A 20,772-nucleotide genomic window follows, 5' to 3' on the forward strand; every position below is an offset into this window, starting at 1 on the left:
AGTCTCATATTAGATGCTGGAACCACAAATTTCCCCCATTTTTGCACGACAAATGACTGAAACGACATTCATAAGTATTAAAATTGTTGTCAGATTTATCACCTGATTGTTTATTGTCTAGTACATTAAAGCCTAGTTCACATTACATGATTTTCACCGCGATTTTGACGTCGCGGAGGATCTTGAGAGCCACCTTGGGTCGGAGGTGAGTCGGCAGATAGTCTGCCACGACGAGTCCTCATGTGTGAACAAGCCTACGAGGAAGTCGCCCCCTCGTCTGTGACTGGATATCTGGCATGCCAGAAAACTGGAGAAGTCTGACACGACTGACAAAGAGCATCAGCCAATGAGAGGCGGGATACATCCCACGTCAGCACGGACCCAAATTCCCAGTAGACCCATGATAATAAAGAATATCCATGCCTTTACGATGTGTCGTCTCCAAGTTAAAAAAACGTAGTTTGGTGACGTCACCGCGTTATCTGGGGCTCTGTTGGCGAGGGCTCGGTGGAGAAATCTTGTGGTGTGCACACAGGTCGTAATGCAGTTGGCGAGACATGCTGACAGAAACACACATCGCCAGGTATGAACGCTCAAAAGATTACGATAGTCTCCACGACGCAAAATCAGGGTGAAAAACGTGTCATGTGAATTTGGCTTAAGGGGCGAAGCATGTGCCCAGTGGAGGCTGAGTCCTTGGCGTTGGCCCAGGTTCGATTCATGTCGTTCGTCTGTCTATCCTAAAAGAGGTAAAAAAGCCAAAATAAATCTTTAAAAAAATCAGGTTGATGATGTAATCACCCGTTACGTGATATATTTGCAGTAAACATCATGTTTTGGTGTCGAAGAGCACCCAGCATGTTTGTTTACCGTCCACACATGTTTGGATCTTTAATTGATTGGCTCTGCAGGAGGTGAACAGAAACATGGCGGCTTTCTGATGGTGTTGCTCGCTGTGTGGAGTCATGGTTATTCCCTCAACTTACTCCAGTGAATGAGCGATCCCTTTACGCAGGTAAACTGAAGCCCACGTTTGCCTGGACTGGAAATTTCCCATATCCAGTCACTGGTGTACAAAATGCACTCGGTGTGTGCAGCAGTGACTTTGACTAATGAGTTGGATCCTTTACCAGTCACTCTGCTGCTATGTAGACTGGAAGTTGGTGTCCTTCCCGGCATATGAACACCAGCACGTGTGTTTACCAGCCACAATGAACTAAAGCAGTTGGCTGGTGTCAGGTTTATTTTGGGTGTTGGAAAGAATCCTGTCTACTTCTGTGACCGTGGCCTGATACTGTCACCGCACACTTGTATTTGCTCGTGTTCTCCTACAGTTAAAGTGTGCGTTTGCTTCAGGGATGTGCAGCTGGAGATCCTCACAGTAGATATTCTCGCAGCAGATGTGACTGATGATTCAGTCGCTGGCTGTTTTGTCAACTTATCAGTGCTTGATAGGATCAACGGACGGTACATACTGTTCTTCTGTCATTGATGGCGAGCTTGAAGTGTCTTGCTGGATGTATTTCCTGGATTTTACTCAACTTTTTGGGCACAAATATTCCCCCTCATTTCTTGTGGCTTTACTGCAGCTGTGACCTCCTGATCACATCATAATGTTTACTTCAAGTCCTTCAATTCTTTGTTTTATAGGCATGAATCGATACTGTAATATGAGAGTAGATATTTCTTAGATTTTGGATATCATAATATCGTAAGTGTCGTCATTTCCTGGTTTACAAGGCTGCATTATTTGTCTTTATCCACTTAGTCTTTATATCCACATCACTGATGATTATTGAAAGGCCTGTAATTGTCTCAGAATTATGTCAGTCGAATCAGATTTGGCTGTTCAAAACAAATATGTCCGTCCCATCATTGTGAACATGATATCTCAGGAATGCCTCAAGGGAATTTCTTTAAATTTGACACAAACTTCCTCACAAAACAACCTCTGTGAGAGCGACATTCACGTAATATAGCTAACTGCGCTAACGAAATATCGCAAATGTGCAACAACATTTTTTGCCGACACTAGATGTCAAAAGTCAGACACCTTTTCATATTAAGTTGCTGTGAGCTGTAAAGTCACCATTTCTAAGAAGAAGGGAGACGATGGAGTTATCTCGGAGTAGGCCTGTCTCGATATACGATAATCCGGTTAATTGCACGGTAAATTAAAAGGGAGACGTTAACTTTTCCGGACACGATTACTTGCCATACTCATGCGTATTTGTTTTCCTCGTCTCTCCCCACCAAAGAGACTGGACAACGAGAGCGTTCACTGCCGTGCATCGTCTGGCAGCCAGGTGAGTTGGTTCATTAGCGTAATGAACGGAGGGAAAGCTCTTTGTCATCGAGTGTCGTTGTCTCTGTGGGGAGGCGGGGCTATGGGCCACACATACACAGTGCGATCTTCGTGAGGGGGAGACGAGGCGGAGGAAACAAAAGAGAGTTGAACGTAAGAGAAAGTTATTTTGGACATTTAAATTTTCTTTTTTGCATTCCTAAATATTCTTGTTAAATAAATGTTTATTTCTCTTTAAAAGTGTGTACTTGCATCAATATGCCATTATTTTTATTATATAAGTTTAAAAAATGGTCTAAAACAGCAAAATATTAGCGCTTATCGCAATAATTTCTGATGCAAATAATCGCCCAGCAAAATTTGTTATCGTTAGAGATGTACCGATACCACTTTTTCCTTCCCGATAGTGATTCCGATCCCTGAACCTCAGGTATCTGCCGATACCGAGTACCGATCCGATACCAGCACGTAAAATAAAAATGGATGGGATATGAATTGTTGTATGTCTCAACTCCTAAAACTCTATGTAAAATATTAAGAAATAAATACATAATAGTAGAATGAATGCCATAAAACTTTTTTATTATTATTATCCAGTGTTGACACATATCAAGACACATGTTATAGTGCAGCCAAACAATTTGGTAAAAAAGACATTTTAAAGACTACAGTAGAATGCTTTTTAAACTCTGCTCCGTTTCCATTTCGTTTGCCTGTAGCGTGTGTATGCGTAATGACGTGAGGCATTACGTGGTATCGGATTGGTCAAAGGCTGTACTCGCCGATACCGCATTTTAGGCAGTATCGGAGGCATTTCCGATACTGGTATCGGTGTCGGTACAAGTCTAGTTATCGTGACAGGCCTATGTCGGAGCCTTCGGTGCTGACTCTTTCCTCCTCCAGGCTGCTGCACCGTGTCCGCAGCAGCTGTCTGTACCAAAGAGCAGCCAGAAAAGTAGGAGTGCTCACTCTGCAGCAAAATCTGGGGTCCAAAGTATGCCAGAAGTACACTGCAAAACACACTGACTAGCAAAAAACAAAACAAAAACAGACTGCTAGGCTTGAAGCAGTCTCATTTGGGATTTATATTTCTGCGTGGAATCGACGTAGAGCATGTGCCGTAGGCGTAGGTTCAGCTCTAAATCCTGCTTCACGTGCTTTATGTTAGGATATTCTAATATGGAACCATTTCTAACTAAAAATATTTTAAAATGATCTACTTTTTCCTAAAAAAAAAAAAAAAAGGTGCAACAATAAAACTTCTTATTCAAAAAAGTATCGTCTGCTGCCAGTGTGGTGCATGCTCCTGCTTCATCGGTACGCAAAATGTTTTAAATGCTTGCTTTTAGGTCATATGTATGGAGGTATTCCACTGTGGTGAGGCACTGTGGAGTGGGAGGATTTTGCTGTTTGATTTCATGGTTGCAAGCCTATAAAACCTGCAGCAGAAGCTGCCTCAAGGAGCTGCTAACCCACCCAAAAAACCCTTTGTATGTCTGTCAGTGTGCAGCGGCTCCTTTTCATCTTGTGAGTCAGGAATAAAACTGTGGTGGGAGAACTAAACCCTTGTAATATGTCTGCATACAGATGCTCAGTTAAATGCCAAATATCGTCTCATAGTGGGCACTTCTGTCTAAAAAATAATCAAGAGCCCATTTCATTTGCAACGTATAACATCAGAGGAGTGTTTGAGCTGTGGAGCTCCACCAGCTGACGTCTCTGTCCTCAGCCTAATGTTGTTGTTGTTGTTTTCTGTGTGCAGTCCCAGTGGCTCGCTGCTGTCCAGCTTGGAGCAGGTGAAGACCTACCTGCTGACAGATGGAACCTGCAAATGCGGCCTGGAGTGCCCACTCATCCTCCACAAGGTAATTCTTCGTCCTGATTCATTTTAAACGCAGCGGTCGTTTGGAGGTTTTTACAGCTGCCCCTTCGCTGGGCTCCAGGAGCTATCCTGATTCAAGATTAAGATGGAAGTCTCAATCTGCAAATTAAGTTAAAATGCTGTTGTCCAAAAAATTACAGATACACAAGGTCTCCTAGTGGATTAAAAACTGTCAGTCAAACCTAAACTTGCTTTAGCAGCTGGCGATTCTGTACTTCAGATGTCGATCTTGGCCATCGTTGTTAAATAAAGTTTTATTCGTCAGTTGTTCTGCGAGGTAAAACAGTGGAAAACCACATCTCATTTCAAGATGTCGAGACGTCAAACAGGATTTTGGGTGAGTGTGGTGAATCTTGCGTCTGAGCCCTCCTATTTGGAGAAGATTTAAATGCAATCAAACACTTAAAAGTTCAATTTGTGACTGCACAAGGTGTCTGCAGGTCCTTAAAAATTCTTAAAGAGAGATGCTGATGATAGTATGATTTCAGTCGGACTAACATGTTCACATGTGTGTTAGAAGTCCAGTTTTAGTCGGACTAACACAGGAAATCGATTTTATCTGATGTCATATAAACAGATGAGCCGGTCAGTGCAACAGACAGTTGGTATTTGACGATCTGGAAATGAGAACAGGTCGCAGCAGGTCATGTTAAACATCATGCGATCGCCACAGGATCAGCTTTATCTGAGACTGGACATGGACAATCAAGCTGGAAACTGTCTGATTCCAGTCACAAGCCGATCAAACGGTGCATCTTAAGCGGGATAACATCCTTGCGTATGATGTCAGACATGCGCTGTCTAGATGGAGGGCAGGCAGCTGGAGGCAGGACTACCAACACTGAACAAAGGCCGATGATTTGTGCTGTTCATGGCTTTTCTGATAGATCAAATCAGAAAAAATCTAAGGCCACTTAAGTCCCGGAAATTGTAGAACATTAAAGGAGAAGTAAAAAAACAAACTCACAGAGAAACAGCGGCAGATGTGGATCACAAACCTCCGTCTTCAGTCAGGAGGAGTGGATTCAGCTGATTGTAAACATAAACGTTTCAGCTGTGACAACTGCTTGGGGGCCAAATCTGGCCCCAGATAGGCAACTGGATGGCCCCCGACCATTTTTTAAATCACAGTGTAAGTAAATGTGTTCATACTGGGATTTGTTTTTGTACTTTTAATATAAATACAGTGCCAGAGTGCTTAAAATAGCATCAAAATACAGCTTGTTTATCAAAAACGTGCCAGGAGAGGATCCCCAGCAGAAGTCTGGTCTTGGTCCTAAATGTCCTGAACTCCTAGAAACACCCTGACCTGTTCGGGACTGCTGAAACTGGCCCCTGGCCTCCTGTCGTTTTGCAAAAGTGGCCCCCAGGCAAAGCAAGTTGAGTATCCCTGACCTAGTAGGGAGAAAATAGTACCTAAAATTAGCTAACGTTAGCTTTTAACGAGGTCACAAAACGAACACAAAATAGACTCGTTCACGCTTTCATTGGCTCACGGTGTAAGATTGCCCACGTCAGGAGATCTGGAGGACGAGGTCATCATGTTCACACCGGGCAAATGGGTTAAGTTGTGGATAAAATCCCTTTTCTTTGATTGTGTTGATCACATCGAACATGAGTTTCACTTTTCTGAGGATACCTTCTGCATGCAGAGCCCTTTTATGTCATTACTTTCAGGGTTCCTGCAGGTCCTTTAAAAGTCTTAAATTGATTTTGAAAATTTAAGGCCATAAAATGTCTTAACAAGTCTTATTTTTTACTTGTGAGAAGTCTTAAATTTTCTAATGGAGACATGTCTGAATTCCTAATCAAATCTATATGATTTTATTACTTTATTACTCATAATGCGGTCACAAGTAATGGCATCGAGGCGACTTAGAGGATATACTGAAAAGCTTGGGACGATGGGAGTGAACGCATCGGGCACTGGAGCACTGCTGATGTGAACGTGATGTTTACTGCCTTGTATTAATGCCGTGTGTTGGTGTTTAATGGTATTCATTTTTCTTTGTTGAGGTCTTAAAAAGGTATCTTGGAAAAACTTTTTAATTTAAGTGTCTGATACCTGCACGCAACCATTTTCTTGTTTATACTCTTAAAGGAGAAGTTAATGTCAGTGAAGACGCTGCACGCTCGGTTGTGCAGGTGTTTCAACCGATCGAACATGTTCTTTAGACTTTGCTTTGATTTTAATTAATGCCATATGTTTGATTGATTTTACTAGCTGAACACAAATGAGAAAACATTTCATTTAAGGTTCCATGAACCTCGCACAGTTTTAAGGTTTGTTAATTTCCACATTGAGTTTATTTTGCCGTTTAACTGTTTGTTGCTTTTGCTAATTGCCTGTAAAAGTCGGCTGCAGTCTGGAGCAGCTGTGACGATAAAGGTGAACTTTTCCGCAGATTTTGCTGCAAGTCACCGAGAATGAGTGTTAGCTAAATGCCTCTTCAGACCACATGATATTTTAATTCAGAGCAGACAATCGGCTCCTGACATGTCTCTGCCTCAAGATAGGACACATTACTTCTTTGACATTCGTTACGGCAGCCACGAAGGAGGGAAAGAGATGGAGGGAAGACTGAGGACGAAGTAAACATGTCTGTGAGGAGGAAATGGTGTCACACTAGTCAGACCAAGGTGAAAACCGCTTCTGACAGGCCACTGTTCTTAAAGTGATGCTTTTGTTTTTGTTGAAATGGTCTTTTGAGGATCAAAAAGTCACCCCTGTCAGCTTGAGAGGTGGCTGTAAAAAGTTTGTAGTCGTGTCCTTCACGGAGCGCGGTGGCTGTGGTCAGTTTGAATTAATGTCGGCTACAATGGATTCCAATAGTGACCAGTTTTCACGGTGGGACAGAGCATAATAATGTCCAGAGAAAGCTCTCACACCACCCCTGCAGCATAATCCACCCGTCCATATGCTCAGCATGTATGAAATAAATTCAGGCCGGCCACTTCCACTCGCTGTGAAGGACCAAACTACAAATGCGGGGTGTCGTGAGGCGTCCGCTGTATCACATTACACGAGGTAATCCGACCGATTATCCTTCTTGAAGCTAAATTTGTCCCCAACACACCATGTCTGTCGGATCAGGCTGATATCATCTCGTCTGCGGAAATGTTGACTTCTCTGCTCTATTATTTATGTTTTAATAAAGCAGACGCCACCCTCCCCACCCACCAAACATTCTCTCCCTACATTAATCCACATGACTTTTAAAGCCGGCTTTGTACATATGCATAAAAAAATGCACCATACCTCAGACTACGGCGAAGGTTACGCATCGTCATAGAGCCTACGCTGTAAACTGTAAACTGAAAAACATTTCCTTCAGTGGAAACAAAGCTTTTATGTAAGGGATAATGCCCTGTGAGGTGTCCATAATCAGAAATGAATGGCCTCCGCTGCACGTCAGACTGTTCACGTCTCCCTGTTCACCATTAATTCCTGATTATGGACACCTCGAAGGGCATTATCCCACTTATGCCACGGCCACTTGCCAAAGGGAAAAAAAAAAGAATATTCATTTCAATTTTCATCCATTTTGCTGCCAAAATCTAAAGTTTATTAGCCGTAACTCCGATTGACACCTGAGCATTTGACTAATACCCAAGCGTCTTAAGGTGCGGACACACCAAACTGACATCAAAGAACTAGCGGCAACGAAAGCCAACTGTTGCGTCGTCTACGTCGCCTCACGTCGCCCTGTGTCAGTTGCATTTGAACACACCACACGGACTACATCTGACGGCCAAGTGGCATGGACGTTCTGCGCCTGCGTGAGAGGAAATAACGCAAAAAGGGAAACCAGAAGTCCGAGGAATGAGTGACAGAGACAAAGTAGTGGAGTGAGAGAGTGGTACACCCTGTCAGCTGAGGGGTTTCCTATCTGTGCAGCCGAGCACCGCAGCACCTCCACGGACTATTACATCCAGACGGTCCCGGTGTTTCCTCCTCAGGCTCCACTTCACTCAGCTGCTCGACAAACCCGCTGCTTCTTCCCACTTTAACCTGAATAACAAACCAGGGCTCGGTGCTCCGGTTGGATCCAAACGGAGAGCCGGGGCTAGCTCAGAGACTAGTGGAGGCTAACTGGCTGTGCTTCCCTCCGGTCACGCTGCGGCTAACGCTCCACTAGCCGCTCCCAGCTAGCTCCGGTTTGTTATTCAGGTTAAAGTGTGAAGAAGCAGCGGGTCTGTGGGGCAGCTGAGTGAAGTGGAGCCTGAGGAGGAAGCACCGGTTAGCCCCGGTTTCACTACAGGCAGATTCACTCGCTACAGGGGCGAGGAAATAAAACCTGAACAGCCAATCAGAGTGATCTCTCTCACCGACAAGCTCCGCCGCCAATTCAACATGCTCAATCGGCCGAAAAGCCGCCGGCGCTGATGCCAAAGTGCCGACGGTGCGGGACACACCGCAAAAACTAGGGCGACGGACGCTCACCGACGGCCCGACTTTGACCGACGGCCAACGTTGGCTTGGTGTGTCAGGGCCTTTAAGGCCAAAGCCCACTTTAGAAGAACTAGCATTAACAAAAGCCGACTGTTGCGTTGCCTCATGTCTCGAACAAAAAGTTGCACATGATCACACCGCAAAGACTACAGCTAACGGCCAGTCAGCACTTTCTGCGCCTGTGTGAGATCAATAACTTTTCACATCAGCAAATGGCAGTGGCCCGTATTCGACATTCAAAAAGTGAAACCAGAAAACCCTCTTGACGCTACTTTGCCAGTTAGCATGTTAACAACACAATCCAATATTGAAAGAACAAAGCATATTTACGATGTGCCAGTAAACAATAACACAAACCATCATGAATTGTTTCTGCGAAAGAGCTCAGTGGCTAAAGAACAATAATCTGACCTCGTGTAACAGGTTTGTTTTGCTTTAAATGAGTAAAGGAAAAATCCACTAGCCATTAGGCTAATTTATACAATGGGAAATGTCATAAGCTTATGCTAATAATGTTAGCATGGTATTTGTGGGGAAAACGTGTCTAGCAAAAGACAGTTGTTTTGTCTGGGAACCTTGTGAGATATAACAGAGCCACATTTTGGTCTTGTGTTTTGATATTGTTGCTATTAAGTCATGTTTTCTGTGTGTATCACGCCCAGGCCACACTGCTAGCATAAGCAGTGGTGTTCTGGCACAGTCTTGCCTATTTTTTTCAGCATGACGCCTGCCGTTTTGGCAAACAAATACTGGGGAAATGGTTTGTTGATCATCATTTTGACATTATACCCCCTTTTACTACAGTTTCAAATCTTTATAACTCAACCTTTCCTGTTTCCGTTTCAAAATAAAAGCCTTCGGACAAGGTTTCTGTGGACAGAATCCCCTTCACAGGGCTTGTTATTGTGAAATATTTGCATGGCCGTGTTGTTGACAATGCAGTGGCTCCATAAATAAGCAGAGCATCAGCTTTTAATTGCGCAAATAAATGGGCTGCACTTGTATAGCACTTCTCTAGTTTTCCAGCCACTCAAAGCACTTTAACACTACATGTCACATTCACCCATTCACACACAGTCACACACTGGTGGCCAAGGCTACCATACAAGGTGCTACCTGCTACTCAGTAAGTATAATGGCATAGAGCCTTCATACGACTTAAGATCAGCCTTAAACTGTCGGTCAAAATCTGTCCTGAGGCATTAAGTGTGTATAAATGTGTGTTTAAATCTTTACTATCCTAAGATGTGGGATGTTACTCCAGGTTCTCAGGATCACCTCTGTCTCTGATGATTATCTGCGAGTAATTTTCTTCACATTACAGTGCACAGTCCCAAGAGACGAGTGTAAGGAAAATACACTGTGCTGCTACACCTGGCTGTGATTTACATAATACTGAAGGGTGGGCGGCTGCACATTTACATGGCACAGTGGAGCAGCATGGTGGCTTTCTAACTGCACCTCACCACCCTCGTTCTGGACCCGCAGCATCCCTGTGGTTCCTCTGATTACTCGCAAATCCACATTAATAAGCTCACGGTTATCCTTGGATTTATGAATTCACTTGAATTAATTGTGTAAAGCTGCATGTACCTCCCTCGTTCTCTGGCTTTATTCAGCTGTAACCGTCTTTCTGGATGAGTTTTGACCATCGAAACAAAAATAGTCACTGCGACCTTTCTCTGTCTTTTGCTGAACCTTCAGCTACCAAGTAGAAATCTCATTTAAAAATTTCCGCATGTCATGTTGTGTCATTATATTGCAAATGCAACATTTCACTCTTTTAACCTGCAAAAAATCAAACCTGATCATTCGGCATGACGTGCAGGAGCATGACAGAGTAAAGAACAAATCAGCACGGGTAGCTGTGAATTTATATCTGTTAAAATCGCCTGTTCTTTGTCCTCAGGTGTTCAACTTCGACCCAGGGGCAGCTGTCAAGCAGAGGACAGCGGAGGATGTGAAAGCAGATGAAGACGTCACCAAGCTCTGCATTCACAAGAGGAAGCTTCTGGCTGTGGCCACGCTGCACAAGAGCATGGAGACGCACCCACCTCTGACGCTGACCAGTCCAGGGGGAGGTACAAGCAAATCCAGTTGTTTGAAAACTCAAGAAAGTCGATGTTTCGAAGCTTGTTCTATATATTAATGATTGAAAAAATGTAAATTAAATGATATTAAGTGTGTCTTATTATCATTAAAAAAATGAAAATGATTACAGAATTAATATGCCCCTGTCCATCAAAATGACGGACAATAAGAGAGTCTAAGTCAGCCTCTGCTGTCGCTTGTAGATAACAATCTGCATACGTTATATTTCGTCCTTGGTGTTGATATTGATTTAACTCTGATGTGCTTTGTCTGACTTCAAGGTACGTCGTCTGTGGTCGCTGCGCATTCCACGTCTCAACGAGCAATAAGGACTAAACCCCACGATGGCCTGCCCAACGCTGTCGGCCCAGACTGCAAGAATCCTTTCAAGATGATGATAGCAGCTGGACAGCAGCAGCAGAGGCTGTATCCACCCCAGGAGATGGGTGGAGGCCAGCAGCCCGAGCTCTACTCTGGGTACCCCAGGCCGCAGAGGCTGGGCAGTGGGGAGCCAGGCCCCAAATCCCCTTACCGGGTTGGGTACGGAGGCATGCTGAGCCCACCTCCCTCCAGTGCTAAGCTGTACGGAGATGGCTCACAGTCTCCCAGCGCGGACACTCTGGGCAGCCCTGATGGCTTTCCAAGGACCAATCCTTGTGGGTTTCCAGGAAGTCCAGGCTCGGCCTCCATCCACGGGAACACCAGGACGCCTCTTTCCCCACCCAGTGTAATGCTCCATGGCTCCCCTGCGGGCCAGCCATCCTGCGCCATGACAGGGAGGACTAGCACGCCCCTCTCCCCCACGGCCACTGCCAAAAGCCCTGTCATGAACATGAACATGCCTCGGGGGAACTTCCCCCCTGGTATCGATATGCCCCGTGCAGCGTTTCACCATAAAACACAGCCCCCTGTGCATCCTGTACCGCCTCCTCCATCCATACCACCATCCTGTGCCCTTCAGAAAAGGCAGTTGACCTCCGAAAAAGACCCATTAGGCATCCTGGACCCCATCCTCAGCAAGCCAGTCAGCCAGCCCCCCACCAACGCCCCCAACCCCTCCAACTTCCAGCCTAACATCCACTCTCAGGTACAAATGATGAATGTAAACATACCCCCTCCCGCCATCGTTCCCTTGCCAAGCAACTTACCTTTACCCACAGTGAAGCCTGGGCCTGTGGGGCATGGCGGCCATGTTCAAAGGACTCAACAGGGTGGTCCGGCTTCCTCCATGTCCCCCTCCCCTGTCACTTCCCCTGTCCACATGGCGGGGCCTGCCCTCGGGAGAATGGAGGCCTCCCCTCATCGCTCACGCTCATCCTCCACTTCCTCTGACCACGGGAACTTTGCAATGCCCTCGGGGCACCAGGCCCCATGTGGCAACATGAAGGTCCCCCCTCGTTCCCCCAGGTCTGCCATGGGATCCCCCAGACCAGCCATGCCCTCCAGTCCCTCCACCAACAAAACTGACCCACACCACCAGTACAAAGACTCACAGCTGCTGCCCGGGATGGGAAACTCGATGGGCACCCAGCAGCACAGCAACCCCATGTACTCACCCACCTCTTCCTCGTCGTCGTCCTCTTCTATGGCAACCCCCAGCGCTTCCCAGAAGGGCCACCCAGGACTCCTGGGGATGCCCCTCAACCAGATCCTCAACCAACAGAATGCCGCTTCCTTCCCCGCCAGCAGTCTCTTGTCAGCCGCAGCCAAAGCACAGCTAGCAAATCAAAACAAACTCAGCGCTGCTGGCAACAGCCCTGCTGGCATGGCTGGAGGTGGTGGTGGTGGAATGGCAGGCATGGGGGCAGGTGGCGGAGGTAATGGAGGAGGTGGCGGACACCCTGGCTCTATGAGCGGCCCTCGAGGCATGGAGGGACACAGCACTTTAAACTCAATGCTCCCGCCAAACTCCACCATGCTGCTCAACACTCCTGAGGGCCAGAGCGGTCGGGCGGCTCTTAGAGACAAGCTCATGGCCCAGCAGAGAGACCCCATGCGCAAACGGAAGCAGTCGTCAGGCAGCGCTCCTGCAAACCACGACAGCAGTAACAACATGGTCTACAACATGCTCAACAAACGAGGCATGGGAGGACCACACATGGCAGGGCCCAGTGCCACGGAGCAGCTGCGGAAAGTGGGCCGACTCGGAAACCTTCCGCCAAACACCTCCATGGCCCAGCTCCTCCAGTCCATGAGCTGCCAGAGCTCCCACAACATGGCTGGGAACAGCCATCGTCCAGGTCTTAGCCCCGGCCCGGGGCCTCAAGGATCTGCACAGCTGCACTACAACGACAGCACAGGTATGGTCCCCAGTGGGCCTCAGCAGAACCTCCTAGCTCAGCAGAGGCTGCGGGGTCCAGGAGACGGCATGCAGCACTGCCAGAACATGGACACGTCTGGGGGCCATCTGGGCTCTCGTCCGGGCCAGTTCCCCGACATGATAGCCCAGATGCAGGCCTCCTCCATGAGTAACTGTGGGCCTATGGGGCCAGGTGGCGGACCGGTGGGGCCTGACGGCATGCCGCTGGGACGCCCCAACACTAACCCCCCGCCGCTGTCACATCCTGGCCCTCACCCATCACAGCAGAACCTCCTCCACGGTATGGGACGGACTACCATGGTGGTGATGTCACATGGAGGCGGTGATGTAAGCTGTACACAGACCATCTCTGACACAGGTGAGTCATTTTATGATGCTCTGTGCTGATTTCTGTTTTCAAGACATAACTCGTGAACAGAAGAGGAGACATTTAGATACTGAGTTGGTGACTCTATCTTGCGTGTGCTGATTGTGCAGACCTTTGTTGAAGGTGTGTGTGAAGCATCCATGTTTGAGAGTTTGTAGCGTCTTTGGGGCAGCATCCATATTTGAAGCGTTGTCTACGTCATGGCGACATACACGTCTGGAGAGACATGGTTATTAAACGCAACTTGACTGGTTTCGGAGGCATGCAAGAGGTAATATAAGAAATAAGATGCTAAAAGGCTCCTCATATCAGTGACGATAGTAATCCCAGCGAAATGGTTTGAATACCCATCTCAACTCTGCTTTACATCTTCCCAACAGATTAAAATCCTCAGGCGTCACTTTAATAATCCCACTAGTGAGTTTTTAAAGTGACTGACAGCACACAGTCTGAGCAGCCACAGCCCAAACTGACCACCCTCTGGCTGCAGGATGGTGTTGATATCCTGCGCAGCTAATGACTGTATACCCCCCTCTTCCTCGTGATAAGCTGGCAGTGGGATGAAGATGTGGTTTCTATGGTTATGAGTGGACTAAAACCAAAGGATTTAGGTGATAGGCCCCGAGCCTAGACAGTCGGGCTCCTCCAGTATCTCCGAGCTAATGAGCAGGCCCCTCATCTTTGGACGCTGGGCTAATTGTCAGTCAGCCAGTGTTTCTCTTTGTTTTATTTGTATGCTTGCATCAGTCAATGGTGTAAGAAGATGGAAATGGGATCTGGATCACGCTTTAAGGGAAGCAGCCCAGATAGGGCGCTCTAAAGAGCTTCTCCCAGCTAGCCGGTCGCTATAGTAACGATAGACCCTGAATAGAGACCAGAGTGAAGCCTTTGATGAGGGTTTAGGCCTGTGTGTGTGTTTCAATGACTGTGTGTGCATGTCTGCGACTACTTGTGTATTACAGTGTGTGTGCTTCTGTTTATTTGTGTGCGTGTGAATGACTTTGTGTGTGACTGTATGTTTTTTGGTGTGTGTGTGTGTGTGTGCTTGCGTTTTGTTTTTGAAAGCACTGAAAAGACATAGATCTTGTTTTTGTTTTTTTTCTCCTTTGCTGCTCGCTGTGGGACCAGACTATGAGTTTATGTATTCATTGTGCGTCTGTGTGTCCTCATATGGTTTATAATGGAGATACCACCGAGGTCTGCTGCAGGCCACCTGTTCTTATCACCAGGCGCCTCGCTATTCTGTATTTCTCCTGACAAGTCTGAGAAATTCAGGTCGTTTTGTGTCTGTCAGGAGGCAGAGCTCGACTGCATGTGCAGATGTACATGTAAAACTAAAAACACCAGCATGTTTACAATATGAAGGTAATTATTAAATGATATATTTTGGAGGTTTGAGTTGAAGGTGTGAGAAAGAATAGTATCAGTAACATTGTTAACACTGTGCTACATTACAGAGAAATACAAACCGTACTAATGAACCTTCATTAATATAGGCCTATATTTTATCTACAAGTGCACGTCACACACTGAGCGAGCCGCCTGTTATGGAAATTTTACACTTTTCTTTGTTTAGGTTAAAATGCAATTAATATGCTGATCGCACACTAAAGTGTAAGTGAATTCCACCAGAGATAAAAACTCATAATTGTTCCATTCTCATATGGTTCTGAGAAAACTCCGACTAATGCAATGATTGGCCGAGCGTCCTCCGACTGACGTAACCACTCGCGTAACAAGTTTAGTTTGCCTCTAATGTAACATAACGTCATATATGACAACACAGAATCCAGTTGCTAATGGCTAACGTTAGCCTACTGTAGCGTAGCCTTTGAAACATGAACGTTATCACCCTTGTGCATTTCCACTTACTAGTACCGTTAACGCTACTGTCTTACCTTAGCCTACTGTAGTGTAGCCTCTGAAACATTAATATTATCGTCCTTGTGCGTTTCCACTTACTTGTAACATTAGCGCTACTATCTAACGTTAGCACTGTAACCTTATTCTAAAACTCATCAGTCATCACCAGAGTTGGGTATAAAACGTTACAAAGTAACGCGTTTGAGTACTTTGATTACTTTTTGCAGTAACGAGTAACCTAACGCGTTAGTTTGCTGTTTGAGTAATCACATACTTAAGTACATTTTCAAACAAGACATCAGTTACTTCCGTTACTTTCAGAACGCTGGTCCTTCAGCTCCGAAACAGCAACGGCTGTCGTTTGCTTCTAATAACGGAGATAACGTTAAACCTGTCAGTCTGAAAGAAGCCACGGAGCTTGTGGCTCGCTACGTGGTCGGAGAAATGCTGCCGTTGTCTACGGTGGAGTCTAAATAGGTGGAGTAGGACTCGCTGACAGACATATTTCAGACTCAGGACTTGCATTATGCCTGGTACATGCTACACGCTGGTACTCACCAATTATCCCCGGTCGTCTGTCACGGCGTGTGTGATGTCATCGGGTTATTCTTGTCCTGTTTTTATTTCACTATTATTTGAGTCACTGTGTGTGTTCTATTGTTTGCACTATATTTAAATGACTTTGAAAAATATGTGAGTCAATGGTACAACGGACTTTTACTTCTGTCAACTGAATGCCGCAATGTGATGAATGGTGAAATAGGGATATATTTGAAATTATATGTCCTGCTTTACGCGGATGATACGATTGTACTGGCAGAGACTCCTTCAGAATTACAGGCCGCATTAAATGCAGTTCCTTCTTATTGTAAAAACTGGTATTTAACTGTCAACACAGACAAAACAAAGGTTGTTATTTTCTCTAGGGGGAAATTACGGATACTCCCAGAATTTAAGTTTGGTTCAGATAAATTAGAAGTTACTTTTGAGTATGACTATCTTGGAACATTATTTAATTTTCATGGACGATTTGATCAAGCAATAGCTAAGCAAGTTAAACTAGCTAAAAGAGCTTTATTCTCCTTGGAAAACAGAGTTACTAGATTACAGTTACCTGTTGATATACAATGTGAGTTATTTGATCCGCTTATAGTGCCTATTCTTTTATGTGGAAGTGAAGTCTGGGGATTTCATAAACTTGACCAAATTGAAATGCTTCACAGATCTTTCTTGAAACATTTACTTAATGTTAATCAACGCACAGCAAATTGTGTTATTTATGGAGAGTTTGGTCGAAATAGTTTAGATTTAAAGGTAAACATGAGAATGATTAACTTTTGGGTACGTTTAACACTATGGGCCCGAACGACGCATAGTGCGTCCAAATTCACACCCGTTCTTCTTTGTGGATTTTCTCCGCGACCATGCGTCATAGCGAGAAGCCACGCATATCACGTGAAACAGCGGAACTGTAGCTTTCTGAGAAGGCCAAGCACTTGTCGATAGTCCAATGTCTTCACAGCGAAAAAAAATGATAAAGTTACACTAAAATGATGTATAACAGAGCTTTCAAGCAGCTCTGCACACACATTACTGTTGGATGGATTACTAGCGAACGCAGGCTCGCACAGAAATGCGACGCATATCACATGAAAGCGCAGGAGCAGAGCTTTCCAGGGATACCACACACATCATTGTGCTGTCATCCCATCACGCTATAAATCCAGATTAATTGTCTACCAAATAAAAACCTGACGAATTTCTTTACAACCCATTATACAGATCTTGTTATCAGTCACTTCATATAGTAAGGAATATCGTATCTTACCACGTCTTAGGCTTGCGTGTGTTTCTCCCTGTCTATCCACATTTGTAGTCCGGCTTTCAAGATGCAAATATCTCCATATTGTCCAGTTGACACTCCATCAAACTTTGTATGACAAGACCAGCCACTTCACCTTTGCACCCAGACAACTGCAGCCTAATTATGCATGCTGACAGGGCCGTAGTCACCATATACATTGAGGGGGACATGCTCCTCCACCAATGCCCAAAATGTTCCCCCAGTATATAACTGAAACTGATAAACAAATATTATCTTGGAGGACATCATTGCACTATTTTTGTATGATCTTAGATGTAAATATTGCATGTTTCTTTCAGATAAAACACATTTTTGACTTGTGAATGAGTCAGTGGAATTTCTTGCAATAATGAAAAAATACTGGCAATCATGTCCACCTGGCACAAACCACATGTTTTGGACAGCTGTGAAGTGACAGAATGTCCCAGCATCATGGTTCTTATATTGCCAGATTCCAGAGAGTCTCCCCTCTTCATATATGGCAGAATATGTCTTCTCCCAACTCGCTATGCTGAGATACATGTAAAAATGTAAGAATTTAGTCACACGGATTTGTTTTTTTCATTGATATAAAAATCAATATAAAATACGGGCACATAGAAGGACATGAAATGATGGCAAATCTGGTTAGCCCAGACTGTCCTGAAAATAACCCAAGATATAGCGTGTGTGTAGCCTTTATAATGACTGTGATATGAGCTTAAAAGTAAAGGCAGTAAAAATACCCCAAAAACGCCTAGGGCCCATAGGGTTAATTAGTCATAATACAGCCAAAATCCCTTTGACTGTGTTTATTGTTTTCAAGACTTTGTATGATGACAGTATTTTTCAGTGTAAATGGATTTCCAAAGTTAAAAATATTCTTGATGATTGTGGTTTATCGTACTTATGGCATGACGCTGGACAGATGAACCCTAAGTATTTAAAATTAATGATTGAACATAGATTATCTGACATGGAACGACAGAGATGGCATGAGAAATTACAAAGTAACCCTTTATGTGATAGTTATAAATTGTTTAAAACTGATTTCACTTTTGAACCTTATCTGATTATGTTAAGACCTGCCGAAAGAGTTTGTTTGTCTAAGTTTCGGTGTGGAAATCATAAGTTACCTATCTCTGAGCGCAGGTATGACTGTGAAAATGTCCCTCGGAAATGTACTCTTTGTTTGACTGGCAATCGAGGAGACGAATATCATTATGTACTTGTGTGTTCCTTTTTTAACAAAGAGAGAAGAGAGTTGGTCGGACAGTTCTATAGAGCAAATCCAAATATTTATAAGTTCCAAAAGTTAATGTCATCTCGAAAAGTAAAGGTCTTGTCAAATTTGTTGAAACTTTTAAAGAAAATCTTGAATAGTTTCTCTTGATTTGCTTTGACTTGTATGTATGTACACAAATTCTGTTTTATTTATTTTGTTGTGCATTGGCTGCGGCCTGTCCTGATTTGTTAATGTTATTTATTTTATTTCTTTTGTCTGCCCCTTATACCCCGAGGAGGGGTCAAAAGGAATAAATGAAATGAAATGAAATGTGCCAGCCGACATGTTGTTGTTGTAGTCACCTAAAAGCGTCAGCAGATGGCAGGAGCTACATTTGAAGCGCCATACGTAAACTATCAAGCTACTGTATCTTCCAAGTTCTGACAAATGTTTCAGAATAAAAGCCTATTTAGAAAATGGAGGGATTCTCTCAGCCGAGGTTAATAAGGGGCTTTTAATTTGAAACAAGTGTTGAGTTTGAAATGACGGTGCGATATGTTAACTTTACAAAGACAACGGAGCGGATAAAAAGTAAATACATAAACACACAGAGGGATTAATAAATAACGGACCGTCTATAATGTAGTCTGTTTCAAATGAAGCTGGGAGCCTCTGCAGTTGTGGTGAGTAAAAGCCCCGCCGCTATTTGTTAATGTTATTACTTTATCTCCGACCGTGAGGATGTACCATCGTTTGCTAGCTTGATGCTAATGACAGTAACGTTAACTCAGCGGGTTGACAAAGTGCCTCTGCTGTTTCACACCATCATTTCCCCCTTTTACTCTGTGTGCTAACATCCCTAGAGGAAATATTAAAAATGCTGGGGTGTTGTTGTCATACAGTTGTCTACAGCAGCAGATCGTTGTGTGTTTCTACTGGTCAAAGTGACGGCTGTGATGGGAGAACTGGATCTCAGTGAAGGGCGAGTGGTCCATAACTTTAATTTTGGAGACAAAAAAAATGTAGGCTTAGCGCCCTGTGGTCCATTGGCCAACAGGAAATGTAGAATACTCAAAAGTACTTTAAAAGTACTGAGTTGAGTTACTTTTCTCAGGGAGTAGCGCAGTAAAGTAACTGGTTACTTTTTTTTAAAAGTAACGCAGTAACGTACTTTGATTACTTTTAAAGTAACCCTTACCCAACATTGGTCATCACTAGTCGTGTTTCCATTACAGTTTTGCGCAAAATAAATGCAATATTTCGAAAGTTTCGGCAGAGTACAATTGCGACTTGCAGGTGTTTCCTTTAAAAGGTATTTTGCGTATGAGCCGTGATTCTCGTAAAATCTCACATTCCAAATCTCTTGCGAGCTGGAACAATCAGACAAAGAGAGCGGGTGGTATTGCAAAGGCAAAGTCCTTATGTGTGGCAGCGACCACGGATCAAGGATTTCTGGGAGAGGATCGTGAACGAGGAATTCACAGAGGACTTGAATGTCCGGTGATGTATATTTGCGAAAAAAGTGTTTCCATTACACTTTTGCGAAATACTTATGTCGACACATCTGAAAAACCACCTCATGAAAGCGTAAAAACTTTTTCTCGATATTTGACAGTTTTTTCGAAATGCAGGTGTTTCCATTACAAGTTTTTTTATTGCGATATTTAGGTTTTTTGTGCATTCCTAGGGTTCATGGAAACGCACTCCCTGACTCCAGTTGAGTTTTTAAACTCGAGGGGTTGCATTTGACTGTCTTGGTTGTAACGTTACACTCGCTCTCCTCTTCCATGTATCTAACGTTACCTTGCCAACGCCTATGTCTGTCATAGATGTAATGAGGATGTAATGGAGGATGGGGATGGGACTTTGGAGGGAGGCAGGAGTTATGGATGTTCAACTTTTTTTAAGCGCTGTGTGAAATGCAAGAAAGGTAAGGGTAGCATTAATGACGCTGTGGGCTAATGGGCATGTAGCTACTTCCATGTTTCAGATGATACGTCATGTTTGTAGTCGACCAATGAAGATGAGTTTATATATCACCTTGGGTTCGTCCTTCACCTTCTCAAAATGATCCCACGCGTTGGATTTCCTGCCCAACATGTTATTAACTAGCCTGTGGAATAACCGCAGGTACCAGCCCTGGAAGTTAGGGGCCGTACACATTAGGGATGGGTCACGAATTTCGAATAGTCGTTTTATTTTTGAAAAATCGATTTTTTAATGCGACTATTTCTATTTGCCGTCTTATTTCCCCCCTTTATTTGACATGCAATTCAGCTCCTAACCGCACGAGGGCAGTATAGGATTGTTACAGCGGTGTGAGATGGGCTACCAGCTAGTTTGATGCTCTTCTACAAACAGGAGAAACATGCAGAGACTACTACTCCGCGAGGAATGTCCGCAGTCATTCGGGCTTTAAAGCC

General features: G+C 44.5%; 1 protein-coding gene across 2 annotated transcripts in view; it reads left to right on the forward strand.

Annotated features, from left to right (window-relative positions):
• Positions 1 to 20,772, forward strand: part of LOC125884883 (methyl-CpG-binding domain protein 5-like) — a 50,022-nt gene that overhangs the window by 11,364 nt on the left and 17,886 nt on the right. For both annotated transcript variants that reach the window (XM_049570147.1, XM_049570146.1), the window contains exons 3-5: positions 4,068 to 4,170; positions 10,550 to 10,721; positions 11,013 to 13,409. In XM_049570147.1, coding sequence (XP_049426104.1) covers positions 4,068 to 4,170; positions 10,550 to 10,721; positions 11,013 to 13,409 — 2,672 coding nt within the window. The remainder of the gene's footprint in view (positions 1 to 4,067; positions 4,171 to 10,549; positions 10,722 to 11,012; positions 13,410 to 20,772) is intronic.

Source organism: Epinephelus fuscoguttatus, linkage group LG24 (assembly GCF_011397635.1).
Source record: "Epinephelus fuscoguttatus linkage group LG24, E.fuscoguttatus.final_Chr_v1".
Lineage (NCBI taxonomy): Eukaryota > Metazoa > Chordata > Actinopteri > Perciformes > Serranidae > Epinephelus > Epinephelus fuscoguttatus.